Source organism: Cygnus atratus, chromosome 5 (assembly GCF_013377495.2).
Source record: "Cygnus atratus isolate AKBS03 ecotype Queensland, Australia chromosome 5, CAtr_DNAZoo_HiC_assembly, whole genome shotgun sequence".
NCBI lineage: Eukaryota > Metazoa > Chordata > Aves > Anseriformes > Anatidae > Cygnus > Cygnus atratus.
In genome coordinates, this window is record NC_066366.1 from 47,362,239 (window position 1) to 47,380,098 (window position 17,860).

General features: G+C 34.8%; 1 protein-coding gene across 1 annotated transcript in view; it reads right to left on the reverse strand.

Moving 5' to 3' along the window:
• The window catches only part of EML5 (EMAP like 5), a 102,923-nt gene that overhangs the window by 16,116 nt on the left and 68,947 nt on the right, over positions 1–17,860 (reverse strand). The window contains exons 25-30 of the mRNA XM_035539456.2: positions 16,918–17,094; positions 15,725–15,926; positions 14,874–15,000; positions 2,681–2,759; positions 1,677–1,806; positions 1,062–1,160 (exon numbers count right to left, since the gene is read on the reverse strand). Coding sequence (XP_035395349.1) covers positions 1,062–1,160; positions 1,677–1,806; positions 2,681–2,759; positions 14,874–15,000; positions 15,725–15,926; positions 16,918–17,094 — 814 coding nt within the window. The remainder of the gene's footprint in view (positions 1–1,061; positions 1,161–1,676; positions 1,807–2,680; positions 2,760–14,873; positions 15,001–15,724; positions 15,927–16,917; positions 17,095–17,860) is intronic.

Here is a 17,860-nt window from a genome sequence, read left to right on the forward strand (position 1 = left end):
GAGATATTTTTTTCTGTTTAAATTATTTCCATTTCTTTAAATTGATGTGAGGCAGGAAACTCACCAAGAAATTCAGCTAGTTTACCTAAGTAGTTACTATTATCGATGAGTCAGTTTTAATGAAACATGCACTTAAAAATCCAAAAGACACAGGAAAGTAGGTAATAAAAACTCTGACCATATTTAGATGAAACACCTGAAAAAAATCTACAAAAAAAGTTATTCTGACTAAAACAAACAATGATTTTCTTTGTGTTCTATGCACTCAGGAAAACAACGTATGCTTCAATCTGCTAAGAAACAACTGAAAGTATGGAAACTGCTGTTGGGTTGTAGGACTATAAAAAAAATTATGTTCATCTGAGAAATTTAGAAACAGTGGTACTCGTTGAGCTATGCAGATACACAGTGTTTTTTTTTTTTAATTATTATTATTATTTTTAATTTGGTGAGTTCATAGATCAATTGTAACGTTGCTATGAAACATCTCTTTTTTCCCCCAAAATCTATATTTATCTGTAGGGAAACACCCTTAGGGTTTGGGTTCTGTCTAGAATCTTACAGCTACATATTAACAAAACACTAAGTAGGTATTTTAAACCTGCCTGATGAGACAGAACTACATCAAGTGACAACTATTTAAAGTATTCTGATTCTAATCTATTAAAAAAAATCAGGGATAGCTTAATTAAGTCTCTTTGGAAGGTCTATGATTGCTCGGAAGGCCTAACACAAGCTGTTAGTTAAATAAACACAGACTAATTTCATGGGGCTTAAAATTTCTTTAAAAATATAGTTTTCATAACACTGCAAACAAAAGATAAGCTTTCTTTCATACTTGAATTTTTTTGTTTGTTTGTTTTTTTGTTTTTAAACTTCATTAAATTACATTCATATAAACATATAAAGAGGACAGGTAACTGAGTAACACTCATACAAACGGAGATAGCATAATCAAATACTTTTGTGATTTACCATGAACTCACAAGGCCCTAATTGCATGCTCTTAACGTTAATTTTTTTTTTTTTTTTTTTTTTTTTTTACAAAAATACAAACATACCTACTTGGCCAGTTGCCACTATGTTGGTAAACTTGGGGTGCTGATTTACAGTGAGGCACAAAATATCATCATTGTGTTCTTGGTAAAAAGACTGAGAACCTAAGATAAAAAACATTAAAATCCAACTTTAATTAAAACATTTATACACACATAGACATGTTTATAAACTTATAATAAGACACGTATATAAACTTTATAATATTTGTTAGAGAAAAATATTCTGGTGGTATTACAGTTTGGAGCTTAAAACCAGCATACGGAAATCCTTAATTTTTTATCTTGATTTTAACACATAATACTCAATAACTCTGAACTGTTCCCTAAACAAAGTTTTACATTTACATTTCATTTTAGCAGGCAAGTTCCAGAAAGCTAATGCCAAAATAATCAAATCTTTACTTCCTTCAAAATTCAGTTAGCAGAAAGATTTAAATATATAAAGCTTGCTCATGCAGATATTAGGAATTATCTCTACAGACTGCATCTTCAGCAACAGCAAATAAAAATATTACTTTTCCCATCTAATGTTATTAGATTTAAAGCATACCAGTAACTTCATAAACTATTACTCCATATGTGATAAGAAACATTTTCCTCAAGTAGGTTTTCTCTTACCTGTTGCCACGTTATACAAGATCCCAATAGATGCAGTATGATATATTACATCGGCACCATCGTTCAAATAGTGCACATTGTTTCTGCAGTCCTTGCCTCGGTACCCAAATACCAGCTCCAAAATTAGGTCCTAAGAAAGATATTTAAATCTATTAGATAATCAAAAACTTAAAGGAATTATGAATTTTGCAGTCTTTTCCAGGATTTTATTTTTCAAATATGTCCTTATGAAGTAATGAAAGAGGAGTTTAATGATGTCTCAAACCAACAGAAACTGAGATCTTGCCTATTTTGTCAGCTTAGAAACTCTGGCCCACAATCTAATCCCACTTGGCAATTAGGAATGTTGCATTACCACCTAAAAATTCTGGAACATTGCTGACAAAAGATTGTTTTTTTATCCTAAAAGAAGCATTTTGTTAAGTCATAAAAAATATTTTAGTTCATATAAAAAACTGCATTTTTCAAGGTTAAGTGAAATTTCCACTTCAGATTAATCACAAGTGAATATATTTATTTGCATTGGCTATACACTAGGAAAAGTGCTGGAGCCAAAGACATTATGAATATATATATATATATATATATATATATATATATAAAATTAAACTTAACTGTTAATAGCGAGTTTAAAATTTTTTAAAGAAAATTCAATAATTTTTACAATAACAGATGTTTTATTAGTGATAATACACCCACTAAGAATAAACACTTATCTGAACAAGACATACTGTTTTCTACATATTGCATTTAAAGGGTTTTATTCTTAATAAGAATGAAGCTATGCTCCATTTAGTTTGTGGGAGATGTAACATTATTTTCAGGATTTACCAAAATGAAAAAAAAAACCTCTCCCACTTTTTTGTTATTTACTCACTATTCACTATCTCAATCTTCGATAAATTTAAAATGAAACAATCATTTAGCATGTCCACAAACGTGTCAATTTCTGGCAAAAAAAATCTGAAAGGAGAGGGAGGAGAGATCAGTGTGCCTTTTCTTACCTCTATAGGTCTCTTTTTTTTCCCAACATTATTTGTCTGAAGTTTCTCTGGCTGTGGCAATGCCCTACTAACTGGTGGTCTGAAATAAAGAACTGTGAATAAGAGAAGGCTGTCCGTCACCCATTCCGTACTAACACAGTACCTTCTAACCTGCTATTGTACAAGAAAAACTCCTAGCACCAGCCTGCTTAACTGATATTTGCATCCATCTTTAAAAGAAATGCCTCTGTCAGTGGAAAAAAAACAAACACCCTTGATTTCAGAAATGTTAAATATGCTAAGTTTTCTGACAATTCTTCCAACAACAATCCATGAGGTTAACGAAAAAGCTTGTTTTTCAATGAATTACAATTGATCTAATATTCTTAGTTTTTAATGTTGTATTCTTAAGGTATTTCTTTCTTTTCCATACGTGATTGTTCTAAATATTTGAGATCATCATTCCTGCTTCCCACAATCCTTCAGTAGGCTCTACCTTTTCCTGTTGTAACACTTGGTAAAGAACCCCAGGTACACCTATCCATTCATTCTTACATCGATAGAAGCAAGTTATTGAAGAACACTCAGTTGAATATAAATCATCACCACGCAAATGCATGACTATTAGCCATAACGTATGTTCCACTGTTCTGAATACTCCAGATTTAAGAAATCTAAAATAGATATGACTGATAAGATACCTGTAGCATCTTTCAGATGATGTTCAAGTTTATATAGAAAGAAACATAGAAACAAATTTTATTGATCAAAATTAGGCAATTATTTCTAGTACTCTGCAGGAGCAAACTGATTCTAAATATGCAACATACGTAGCCATGGGAAAAAAAAAGTAAGAAAGACACTTAAGAGGAACGACTTATTTAAAAATAAACTATATATAGATTCAGTGAAATTCAGATTACTTAATCCAGGGGGTAGTGTAGCAAACTAATATCATACATAAATCAACACATCGGCTCTCTCTCATACTCCCTTTTAGCATGAAGTAATTTATCTTTTAATTAGATCTTTGTTCAAGCAATGACTTTGATGCAATTAAGCACCATGCTATTTCTAAGAACAATAGATAATGATTTGCTTATACACTGTATGTTTTGAACTACAAAGTTATTTCAGTTATTCAAATAAGACACCATTTTCTGAGCTTTATTACATTCTTCCACTTTCCCTGTCCAATTTGAATACAATTGATAGGTTTATCTCATATGACAAATAAAAAACATCTGTATGTATTATAATGCAAATTATACCGCAAATATAAACTGTGCTCTGAGATACTTTACCTACTTCCTCTATACTTGAAAACCTGTAAATACTTATGAAAAAATGTACAAAAGAAAACCATATGATTACAAATTTGTCTGCTAAAAAAAGTCTGATTGCCTGATCACCCAAACGTGATTAAGTTCACTAAAACTGTCTATGTAAGACATAGCCAGAAAGAGGTCCTTGAAATATTTAATTCAGCAACATAAATCCAGATTCTATAAAATATAAAATCTTAACATTAGAAAACACAAATCCAGATGTAAAAATAAATATTATTATTTTACACTGGATAGTTAACACAATGCATCTTTTCACAGGGAAGAAATATGAGGTGTATTAAACTAATTTTTATGTATTTCAAAGGATGAAATTATTAAAGATAAAAAGACTGAAAATTCAGGTCATGAAAGAAAATAACTAAAGCTCATATTTCATATTTATAAATAAGTACAAATTTTATTAATAGCAAACAGAACACTAATTGAAGAGACTTATAGAGAAATACTTCTATAATTTCAAATAGAATGATAAGCTAACACTTTTTTTTTTTTTTTGCTACTCCAAAATTCTTACTCTTGGAGTAAGACTTAGACTTCTAAGATAAACCTGCAGTCAAGGCAAAAGCTACGACATCTACCATATATAAGAACGCAGGTCTGAAAACAAGTCCAGTGTGGACATGCACAAAAGGTCTCCTCACTCAGAAACAAATATTAAGAGATGACAATTATATTCATTCTTTCTGTTCTGCTTTAAACGTGCTTGGTGGGAATGTAACCACAGACTTCATTCTCAGAGATCCTCAGTTAAAGATCTCTTTTTCCTCTCTGAAGATGCCAGTTAGACGGAATTCATACAGATGAATCGTATTCACAATATTCATATATAGAGATCAATGTCTGCCCTGCTCCCATCCCCTCGTGAGGAAACTGCAGGCTGCCATGAGGCCTCCCCTCAGTCTCCTCTGCTCTGGGCTGAAGAAACCAAGGGACCTCAGCCTCTACTCATACGTCTTACCCTCTAGACCCTTCACGATCTTTGTAGCCCTCCTTTGGACACTCTCTAATAGTTTTATATCCTTCTTATGGGTGGCGCCCAAAACTGCAGACAGTATTCAAGGTGAGGCCATACCAGCGCAGAGAAGAGCGAGACAATCCCTTCCCTCGACCAGCTAGCCATGCCGTGCTTGATGCACACCAAGATATGGTTGGTCCTTTTGGCTGCTAGGGCACACTGTTGACTCACATTCAATTTCTGTTCACCACAACCCCCAGATCCCTTTCTGTGGGGTTGCTCTCCACCCTCTCCTCTCCCAGTCTGTATGTGTATCCAGGGTTGCCCTGTCCTAGCTGCAGAATTCGGCACTTTCTCTTGTTAAACTTCATATTGTTGGTGATTGTCCAGCCCTCAAATTTGTCAAGATCTCTCTGCAAGGCTTCTCTACCCTCGAGGGCATCAACAGCTCATCCCAACTTAGTATTGTCTGCAAAATAACTCAGTAGACCTTTAAGTCCTACACCCAAGTCATTTATGAAAATATTGAAGAGAACTGGCCCTAAAATGGAGCCCTGCAGAAACCCACTTGTACCTGGCCACCACCCTGACGTAACCTCATTTACTATAACCCTTTGAGCCTGAACCATCAGCCAATCATTCACCCACTGCAATATGCATTTATCTAGCTATACGCTGGACATTTTGTCCAGAAGGATACTGTGAGAAACAGTATTGAAAGCCTTGCTGAAATCCAAAAAGATTATATCAACCTGCTTCCATTCTCCCAACTTTTGGAGCTGAGGGAAAAAAAGCAAAACCACGCATGTACTGCATGTAGCTACATCTACATGCATGTAGCTACATCTACATAAGCTTGTTGGCCAGTACAGAAACTAAGGAACACATCTGATTTCTGTCAGTAATCCCAACGTACAATTTCACGAACACTGTTGAATCATTACTGGCTCTTGAACATTTCTTTTCAGGTCTTATACTGGATGTGAAATTCCCAGCCTCCTCAGCTATTTTTCAGATTCTTTCTCCTGTTTTGTCTTATCACCACTGACTCCTAGCATCTTTTCATCAAGTCTGTCATGTTACAATGGTATTACCACTACGTGTGATCAAAATTCTTTTTTTTTTTAAATAAAGAAACTACATTTTTATTTATAGGCTTCTAAATCATCTACAGAAAGCATTCCCAATTGATCATAATGTTTATCATATTAGGCAAATATAGAAATAGGTCATCAGGAAAAATATTTGATCATATCACAGTAGATAAGCAATTTCACTTGCAAATACTCTGATCAAGATCTCCCACACATAATACAGATCTCGTAGTGTCACATGGAAGCCCTCTTAACATTGTGTGCTAATGAAATCCAGTAACTATCCAATCAAATCAAACTACTGAAATGCATGAACAAAAATTCAAGGACACATTCTTTATGGGGAATGGGTTCTCTGAAAGCACTTCAGTGATACAGAGAATAAAAAATTGCCCTTATTCATTCAAGTAAATGAAGACAGAGAGAGGGAAAAAAAGATTAACTAATACAGCCCAGGTCCAATTAAAAAGCTAACTAAATCTAACAGCTTCATTAAACCTCTTCTTTAAAAGAGGTAAATTTGCATTAAAATTCCCCTTTCTTTCATAAAGAACTCTTTTTTTTTTTTTTTGATATCTGTTTGGAAATGTCACAATGTTTGATATAGAATATATATATCCCAGAATATTATCAAATAACTTTTTTTTTAAATGTATGTATGTAAGAAGTACTGCTTAACACTGAACAAACTCTAGCGCTAGTCTACAATCTCTGAAGCTAAATGGAAAAATAATAAATAGTTCTCTGAATATCAAAAGTATTTGAAAAATGCACAGAGTTAAAAAGTTAAATGAACTGCACGTACCCAATATTTATCCTGTTATTTTACAGCCAGGAATTCTATTTACTGAAGTACATCTAATGACTACTTACTGAAGTATATCTAATCAAAAAGGTTTCTAGCAAGAGACAAATCCAGCTGTCAAAGACATATCAAGGACTAAAGAAAATCACACTGCCACCTTATTCCACTGTGAAGTATCAATACCCAAGCCCACAAAAACACCAGCACAAATGTTTGGGCAAAAATCCAAACATTACTGAAGAAAAGAAAGTAGAAAAAGATACACTACTCTTGCAGTTCCAGAAAGTCTTCATAGCTGAGAGAGAAGCATAATTTCTAATACTTGTCAGACAGCAAGGAAATCTTTAGATGTGGCTTCCTTTAGATTACATTTCAGGCAGTACATGGAACAAGAATGTCAGATTCTAGATCTAAATCATCTTGCAGAAATTTCTCTTACTACCTTGAACAACAGACTAAAAGAATCATATCATTAACTAAAATCACTTTTAAAATTATTAAAAATTTAGTAGCAAAAAAGCAAATTAAGAATTCAGATCAAAGGCAAAAGATGACCTTACCATCAAAAAAAAAAATCTGATCTGAAGCAAGAAGTTCAAATTCTAGAGAACTGAGTCCTATTCTCTTAGGACAATTCCTAACTAGATGGCTATAAAAATAGTTTTATTCCCATCTCTGTTTAGACCTCCCAAAAAAGAAAAAACACATTAATTCACAGAAACACTATTTTTTTTTTAGGAGGAACTACGCACATTCATCATTAGTCAGAGGTCAGTGCTATTTGACTACTGTTGCAAAGGAATATAAATATCAGAGACTAAGAGAGGACTGCACAGGTCTGGAGAGATTCAAAGAAATGGAAAGGATGCAGCTAGAACAGCAGAAGAAATCCCTGTAATGATGTGCTTTTGAAATAAAGAAAATGAAAAGTAGGTTCAACAGGTTTTTCCCTAAAAAAACAACAAAAATAAACTAAGCTTTATAGTAATAGGGAAGTTGACGACCACAGGTCATCAGACAGCCCCGCAGTACAAGTGAGTGAAGAGACTGTTGCTGAGCAGGCAGACTCCATGCAAAGGCTGTGTGTAGCCTCTATCACTGTAGCCTCTATCAGTTTCACAGATGGGGGAAAGGGAAGATGGAGCAAAACTGACCAATCCACTTCCTGCTCACTCTAGCACACTCTCAAATATTTTATATTTTTGATTTCTTGGTGATGATTGCCAATCCAGCAAAACAGTCTTATTACTATTACTGTTGTTATAGGAATTCATTAAAAAAATAGCATAAGGAGACCTTCTTCAACTCATCATCCTCACATGTGACAAAGAGCACTCAAGCCTCACTTCTTTCCCTTCCTTTTTTCCCCTCTTTTTTTATTTTCTTTTCCCTTTTTTTTATTTTCTTTTCCCTTCATTTATGACCCTGCAAGATAGGGGAAAGTGAAAAAGCAGAAAAATAAAATACAGTAGAAGAGTGTAAGAAAAAGCTTAAGAAAAATTTCATGTTTTTTTTTTTTTTTTTTTTTTTAAGAAAAAATAAGCAGTAAAAACTGAAAATACATGGTTCTGGCACAGGTTTATGTTACTTGAACCAAAATGACTGGAACTGAAGATTTCTCTCCTGCTTGGATCTAGAACATGGCCTTCTTCTAACATTGCTGTCTGCTAATTCCTTTTGATGGAATGGGAGAAGTAAAACAACTTCGTGTTATGCAACTGCTTGTAAAGACCATCTGTACTTAAAGTCTGTACAGACAGACAGACATGGATACAGGTTGATACTTATCCTTAGCCAAGCAGAGTTGACACATTATCATACAGAAGAATCAAATGAGTAAAGTTGCTAAGAGGACTTGACAATTTACACTCAGTTACATACATAAATTTTTAGATGACCTGTGAGGTAAGTACCCATCTACGAAACACAAACTATAGTGATTCAGAGCAGTGGAACTTGAATGCAAACTACAGACACATATGTATTTTTTTCCCCAGTTAAGTTTCAGGGTGCATTTAAAAGCAGGAATGTTGAAGAACACCAGAATAGCAGTATATGGTGCTATATTTGGACCAGTATAGCACCCAACATGACAGATGGCTTTTCAAGGAAAACAAAAGATGACAGTAAAATATGGAGCAGAGAGCAAAATAAGAGCATTACCTGGAACCTCTTTTCAGCAGCAGGTAAGAAAGAGAAAAGAATTAGTTATACAAGTCTATATGAAAGCTAAGTGTCAGTGAATTATTCATAGAAAGAATTATTATAAACCTTCAGATTTGTTTACTTCTTTTTAAACACAGGAATTACAACTTCATAGGCAGTGTAGATCTATTATTAGTACAGGTAACTCCAATTCATTTAAATGGGAATTATGAACAGGTACTGACATGAGAATATAATTCTAGGAATAGTTCCTACTGTAAACAAAAAAAGAAAGCAGAAATAGACCCCAAAAACCTCTGAAGTGTATCAAGTGTTTAAGGAGTTGGCAAATACAACACTCAAATAACTTAAAGAAGGGTTTAGCAGGTTTAACTTCCTTAAAAGAGCTCATGGATAGAAAACTCAACTCACTACTGAAAACAGATGTTCAAGTACACTTATAAAAATATATTCAGTTATAATAAATTACCATTATCTCAGCTAATAAAAGTAGGGGGTACTAAGCACTTCTGATATATAATTACTGTGTTTTTTCATGATTATATAATTTAGTTTATGTTGACTGAAGATATTTGGACATGTATTTTACAAATTTGTTGCACTGGATAGTTTTTCTCAGTCATGCATGATGCATACTCCTGTAATTGACTAGCAAAAAGTCACTATTAAGTATCAGAATATATGGGTATGTACAAATTATTCTTTAACATTTGTACTATGCATAGGAACTTTTCATTAGTCTAATTAGCAGGTACACTTTGTTTTGATTTGCTTTGCTTTTAAGAGCTATCAAGCAATCTGGCTGCTGTGAGAAGGACACAGGCACTAAGTTTAGTGTTTTTAACCTCAAGGTTAATGCCTGGCACTAATACACATTTCAATGTGCAGAAACTGATACTAGACAGAAAAGTTAGCTTCAAGAAGTTCTGCTTTTCTAAAACCTTTTTAAAAAAGTTAATGTAAGTCTTCAACTTCCCTGTTATTTAATTTACTCTGCAAACAAGGTGAATAGAATGAGGGAAGCTGCTATATCAAAGTCCGTTGGTATTGTTTTCCATTCTGATTCCCAGCTTCTCCCCTCTCTTGAATCATACAAGTTGACAGAAGGAAAGGAGAGGATAAAAAAAGATATATTTTTTAAAATAAAGAGAAATTTGGTCTTTGTACTGTTTACATTCATATTACAAGCCACTAGACTGGCAAGCAGAATTATCTAATTGCATTCCATATATTCATTCAAAACAGTACAGATATTTGTATGAAAGAGCTGAATTTCTCTTGCAATGATGATTAGAAGGTGGTACATGTGAGGTGACCTAAGTTCAGATAAAATAATCCTTATTTCAAAAGCTTCCTCCCCCCTCTCTCATTCCCTTGAAAGTACAGTTTAAGTTTATTTACTGTGTATGTCAGGTCAAAAGAAATTATTCACTTCTGGGTCAGTAAAGGACTAGTTTGTGAATACTTTGCTAGTTCCCTTCCCATTACGAATACACAAAGATTTAAAAATAGTTTATGTATTTTTCATAAATCATAGAATCATTCAGGTTGGAAAAGACCTCCAACATCATCTAGTCCAACCTTTAACCTAGTACTCAAGTCCACCACTAAACCATGCTACTAAGCTCTACATCTACACATTTCTTGAAGACCTGCAAGGTGACTCAAACGCTTCCCCGGGCAGCCTATTCCAATGTCACACAACCTTCTCAGTAAATAAATTTCTCCTAAGATACAACCTAACCCCCCTCTCACCCCCACTCCCTGGTTCAAATTCAGGTCATTTCCCCTCATCATATCACTTGGTGCTTTGGAGAAGAGCCTGATCCCCACCTCACTACAACCTCCTTTAAGGTAATTGTAGAGCACAGTCAGGTCTCCCCTGAGCCTCCTTTTCTCCAGGCTAAACAACCCCAGCTGCCTCAGCTGCTCCTCATAGGACTTGTTCTTTAGACCCTTCACCAGTTTTGTTGCTCTTCTCTGGACACGCTCCAACACCTCGATGTCCTTCTTGTAGTGAGGGGCCCAAAACTGAACACAGTATTTGAGGTGTGGCCTCACCAGAGCTGAGTACAGAGGGACAATCACTTGCCTAGTCCTGCTGGCCACGCTATTTCCAATACAATCCAGGATGCTGTTGGCCTTCTTGGCCACCTGAGCACACTGCTGGCTGACATTCAGCCAGCTATCGACCACTACCCATTTTTGCATGCATTCTTCACATACAAAAAAGACCTGAAGACAAAAAATAAAAATTGGAAGCAATTTTGCCACAATGCCTGGTTTTGAATTGCATGTGGGAGTACATGAAGAGCACCTAAAGAAATTTCAAAATATGTATAATACACAGAGATCTTCCCATACAAGAGATCTTAGCCCATGTACTGAGTAATAACACCTATTAAGAACACATGATAGGGATAACTATGAGAGAGAAATGCTTATTTATTTTGAAAAATTAAACTGGAATTCTCTGTCAGCACAGCTGTTCCTATATAAGGTATATTAATCATAGTATCCTCCCATTAACAGTGACAGATAGTGAACACTTCAGGGAGTATGAGAGCAGGCTAAGAATGCAGTGATATCCTCCAGATTAATTTCCCATCCTCCAGAGGTTTGCAGTTCAGGGAGTAGTTGAGCCAGAAGAGTTTTCAGAATTAACCATCCATGATGGATTTTTCTTCTGAGCAATTTAACCAGCATAAAAACATACTAGGACAGAACGTTAAGTAAAGGATAGAGATGGTTTTCTGACTTATTTTGTGATGTTGAATATCCAATAAGGCTATTACATAACTTTATACATACACTAGGCATCTTTTCACATAAAAATGCGTCTTCTAATATTATTATTCAGCAAATATAAATAACTTGAATTACAGACACACATAATTGCTGCCTCAAAGCCCACACAATTTTGTGCATTTGATAAAAGTTAAAACAAATATTCCCGTGTCAGTGATATATTATGATAATTCTATTTCATGAGGGAATGATATATCATTACTAAAGCAAAATGAATTGACATTGTTTTTGCCCACCTGATGATATGTATTTGTATTTTTGATAGACTAAATGGCCTAAAAATCTGATTTTTGTATGCCATCCCACTACTTACAAGTAGGACATTACATAAAAGGTGAGATGGTGAGATCACCTTAACTCTTCTAATAAATCAAACTAATTCTACTGAATCAATTTTTGGTACCCCGTGGTATCATTTATGACTCAGAATTCAGGCCACAGTCCTGGACTACATCACCTGGCCTCACAGATGTGCTTTTGTAAGAAGCAGGAGAGACTGGGGAGATTTCAGGTATGCATCTTCTTTTAGTGTTCTGTTGTTTGACTTAGCTCATTTAATACTCTGGATACTAAAAAGCATAGTCGTAGCACTCCTTCAGTCTTCCTTCTATATAGAGGGAACTTCACTATTCACCAGGAGTTTATGAATTTACTTCAGCTATCAGGAATCTCAAAACTAGGTGCAACAATCCTAACTAGTAACTACACTTTTGGTACTAGAGATCAATTACCTGGTAGCATTTACCTTTTCCCCCATAGAGAATTAAACTCTTCCTACACCCAACAGTAAGAAAAAAAAAGTTCAGATAATTTCTGAAAAGTACTTGAAAGACATTCTCAGAAGCACATGCTACAGTGGAATATACCTGTGTTTCTAAATACTAGGATTTAAATAGTGCTACCACAAGGAAAGAATCTCTCCTAATGTAAGGCAGTCAATACAACAAACCTACATGTAACGTGGAATGTCTCTGCCCACATTCTAAACAGCATACCCAAATATCCTGTAAATAAACACCGAAGAAACACATATTGTATGGCTTATACATAAACACTGACTTTCTTCTCTCTATACCAGCTTAGGTCCAAGCATTCTTTCAGCTCAGTCTACAGTTCTGAGGAAAGATGCCCTGCAGCCTAAAGATTCATTATTGTGTTATAAATGTAAGACCATGTTTTTGACTACGCATCATGCTATGGGGATGTAGGAGCTCAGATCCTTAAGTACTATAGGTGCATTGGCACAATACTGCAGAGGCAAGCTAACACCACCTCTCTTCTCCCTGAAGCTTTATTAGCTCCAACACAGCGGTGCAGACTTGGGGATACCTCTTGTATAGCTATTTCAGGCATCTCTGCAACTTGTATCCTTCGGTTTTTATTCCTTTTTGGACCTCTACAACACTGTCATACGGTCATAAAGATTTTCACAGGAAGCTAGTTGAGCTGTTAGCCACTCCAGAGTACTGAAGAAGAAAGGATGACATTTGATGACCTCCTCCCAATTATTTTATCTTACCTACTCAGACTGGGCTCCCTTTGTCCCTTATACCTTTTCTAACCAGCGACAAGCAACTATTTAATATAAAAGTGTGAAAGCTTTCATTTCTGTTTCAAAGTATAAACAGCTTGGAAAAATATAGTTAAGTTATTAAAATGTGTTTGATCCTGCACTTTGTGTAAATGAACTTACCTCACTACCCCCTGCCTTCATAGGAAGCAAAAGGGAAAGGAAATAAAGTAAAATGAAAATTAGCATTTATGAAAATAGACCTACTAAAAGATTTACCAATCTTAAACAATGTTAACTTCAGTAGACCCAAAACTTTTGAACACTGAAGGCAATTGAATCCTTTCATCAACTTTGACACATTTTGAAGCCTAGTCACCTTACTACAGAATTAATTTTCTTTAATATTCTATTCAAAAATGAAAACCATAACTCCATCAGTTTCAAGAAAGTTGTTGAATGAAATACAAGAGTTTCATTAAAAAAAATTAACCACAGCTTCCAAAGGAAGGAGTATATATAAATCCAAAATACTTATACCATGCGCATTTTTTTCTTTTCTATTTCACAGAACCAAAGAATTTTCATATCATATGTGTCCAATTAATCAACAGAAAGACAATTTTCATTTTAAACACAAGACTGGGAACCACAGCTTTATATGCATGCGTTCTTTCCATACTTCAGGGAAAAGATGACACTAAAATCCCCACAAACATCAGACTCAATGAGGGCACCACAGATCTGCCAGCTTCACTGAGGAAAGCAGGCACACATTGTAACCTCACATTCCTGCAATACTTTCTGATCTGCTACTTCTTGATACACTTCCTCCTAGTTAAACTGTGTTGTATTTTCCTCACTTCTCTCTTTAGTACTAGTGTTCCTTAATTGCTTTATTTCACATCTACTTTATCTGCTGGTCTAATTCTACTCTGCTCCCCAACATCTCCTCTCTCTTCTAAAGCATATGCCAGTGAACCAGGAAATACAACTAACTCCAAATCATGCAAAGAAATCAACTTCATTTTCGAAGACTCATGAATAGAAACTGCAGAACCACTGTGGACAGAATTTTTCAAAGAAAGGAAGAAGTTATCTGGAGACAGAAACCATGCACAGAGCAATTAGACAAATTTGTCAAATCTGTTTGTTGGAAAAGACAATTGAAAGCTGTCTTACAATAAACAGTTGTGTAGGTTCATACCTACAGTGACACCACTAGCTATTTCTTGGTGCATAAAAAGTTTCAAAAGCAGTAGATAATTAAACAGCAGCAAATATCTCAAGAAACTCCCCAAACATAGTAAAATACATACATCATTTGGAGTCTCTTATTCTCGCTGAAGAAGAGGTACAGCCTAGACCTTAATCATGACAACTGGTAAGCATTTTTTTCCCTAGAAAGTATTTCCAATCTTTTTATATATCATTTTTAGACGTGTATGCACATGAATATAATTATATTTTACTGTTAATCATCTTTTCAGATTGCTTTCTTGGCTAGAATTGTAATTTAGCAATTACCTTTCATCTAAGGTTGGCTCCTTTTGTTGCAGATGAGGCTTAATTCCAAACATTGGTCTAATGTTTGTTGATAAGGCTTTGATGGTGTAATTAATTTCATTTTCCCTTGTCACATCGCTGTCATAACCTAAAAAAAAAAAAAAATCAAAGCAAGTAGTATAAAAACAAAATAAGATATAAAAAAAGGAATCATAATTTGTGCATCTTTCAGTGAAGTACTGGACTACAAGAACAACTATGATATATCAATAACAAATGCACAAACAAGAGAAAGTAGCTGGGAATCGTGAACGTTTGTAATTAGAACTTTCTAAGAAATAAAACTCCCTGAAACTTCCTTGGGGAAAGAACTATTAACAAAGATTCAAGGGACATTCAAAGCTACCCTATTTCTGCTTGCTTGCCATTAACTCAGGGTCACTCCAAAGCATCTTGCTACATGACACCTGCCCTTAAGTTCTGGAAGATTTAGCACCAGGCTGTCCTCTACTTCCGGATCCATCCATGAGGCTCTAACAAATAGTGTCCAAGTCTAAACTGCTATAAATTTACTTTTCTATATAGATTTTTTAAAGTTAACTACAATAAGAACATTTTTCATTTTAAGGATGTCAAGAGACTTTTTATGAACTCTGTCTCAAAACAGCAAATCAAATAGTTCATTATCATTTTCTTCACAACAGCTTATCAGTCTTTTCCTCAGAGAAATTTTACTTAGTGTATTTGAAGAGTCTTCTCTATTTAAGATTACAGTAAACACATATAAAACTTGATTAATTAGCAATTTTCTAAGTAATAAACAGTTTTCTTGAAACAGCATAATCCAGCCAGTTTTATAAATTATTACTGACCTCCATCTTCTTCAGAATCTAGATCAGATTCTTCACTGTCACACTGCCTGGTATCCCGATGTCCTTCCATCTCATAAGTCCACAGCATTAAAGAGGTGTCTGCTCCTCCAACAGTGACCAACAAACTGTCATCACACGTCCAACGGACATTTGTTACATGGGTACTGTGAGCAACATACCTCTTAAATTTTCCAAACTTTCCCTAAGGGAGAAAAAAGGGCACAGATCAAAAAGCAACCAATCTTCTTGATAAAACCAAAATGAGTTGCCAGTATACCTCTGTCCAGTAACACATTCTTAACTTTTTTTAGTTTATGCTTTATTTATTTTGCATTTGCATGTATCCTATGATTTACTGAGTTCCTCTTCTATAGCAAAGCTATGAAGTGTAACCAAATTTCTACACCAAGCATGTAAGAATTTTTTTATAAAGAGAATCCAGCAATAAACACTGCATCGTGTTTCCAATGAGAGAATATAATCTAGCAGATTAAGAATAAAATGCACAGGGAATATTTTGGGTCAATGCCTGTGCACTGTTGACGTCCCTAGCATGGTAACATTCAAAATTGAAGAAATATTTACTGACAAACATACAGAAACACTAGAAAGCTTCTAGAAGAACAATAAAAATAATATGCTTCCAGAATGGCTATTCTACGGTGCATGATTAAATAATGTTACAGCTCTTCATTTTAGGAAAAAAAGACTGATGTGGGACAGAATGAAGATTTATAAAATCATGAATGACATGTAGATAATTTGGGGAAGATTTGTTCATTGTCTTCCAAAACAAGAGCTTAAGGAGCTAAAAATACGCTGATAAAACCACACTGTGGATACTAATGCCAAAGATATTATCAGAAAAAGCCTGACCCGCAAAGTACTATAATTTGGGAGAGAATCACTACATGCCTGTCCTGTTCTTATACTGTCCCCTACACATTTGCCACTGTCAGTGACAGGACACTATGCGAGATGTCTCTTTAGTCTGACCTGGAATGGTCATTCTCAGTAACTTACGGTTTAATGCACTGCAAATCTGTAATATTGAATGCCTTCCTTCAATTGTAAGGACAAAAGTTTAAAAGTACTATTTAGTTCTTAATGATCAATTTGTACACTTTTACAAATAGTTTGGAAAGGCAGTTTTATTAACCAATCTTCAACATGCACAGCTGAGAACTACTTACTTTAGCGGGGTATCGAAATAGCTTCACAAATCCAAAATCATCTCCTGTGGCTAATACTTTACTATCACTAGTGAGGCATGAAGCAGTTACATCTGTGACTTCACCAATTATTGGCCAGATTCCTTCACAGCAAGAGCCCAGAACACTTGTCCATGATGCCCAGCCAATCTTTTCTACCTACAAAAACAACCTGTGTGAGTCAGAGCATGCTTCTTCCTATGCAGTTTCCTTCCATATCTGATTTCAAGAAAAAAATGCTTGCACTGAAAAATATGCCATCTAAAAGATAATAATTTAATATTAACTGCTAATTTTCTTCAGGATTTCATGTGAAAGCCTTAACTTTATTTCTACTAACTTCCACAATCGCTAGACACATATAAAACTTACCTGTCCTTTCAGGCTAGAGAAAACAAATTACATTTTTCAATGCTGTTTTTCAATCTCATAGAAACCATTATTTTGAAAGTTACTCATTTTCACTCTCTGCCCTCTGATAATGCTCTATGTCTGAGAAAACAAACAAATATTATAGCTACAATATACTACACTTGCCTATGCATATTATGCATACTACACTACATTGTTATATAAAGACAGACATGAGGTCTTCCAAAGCAAGGTTAAGGGCTAGGTAATCTGCAGTAGGTTTTCCAAGGTGTTTAGGTACCAGAAGAAGCACACAAAAGTCCAGTGAGATTTTCACAAGAGCACAAGTCAGACACATGTCTATTTCTCAACAGAAGAGACAAATGCAATACCCCCTATGTAATTTCTCACTCCAATCACATTACCTAATTGAACAGGCTATGAAAAAGGGCAAAGGACAGAAAATGCTCCAATAAAAGGTTTTTTTCAATAGAACGGTTGTGGTTTTATACATCATTCTCCCCTATGTAGCATAGACTGCTGCATCATAACTGTAAGTTGCAAAGAAGGTAAG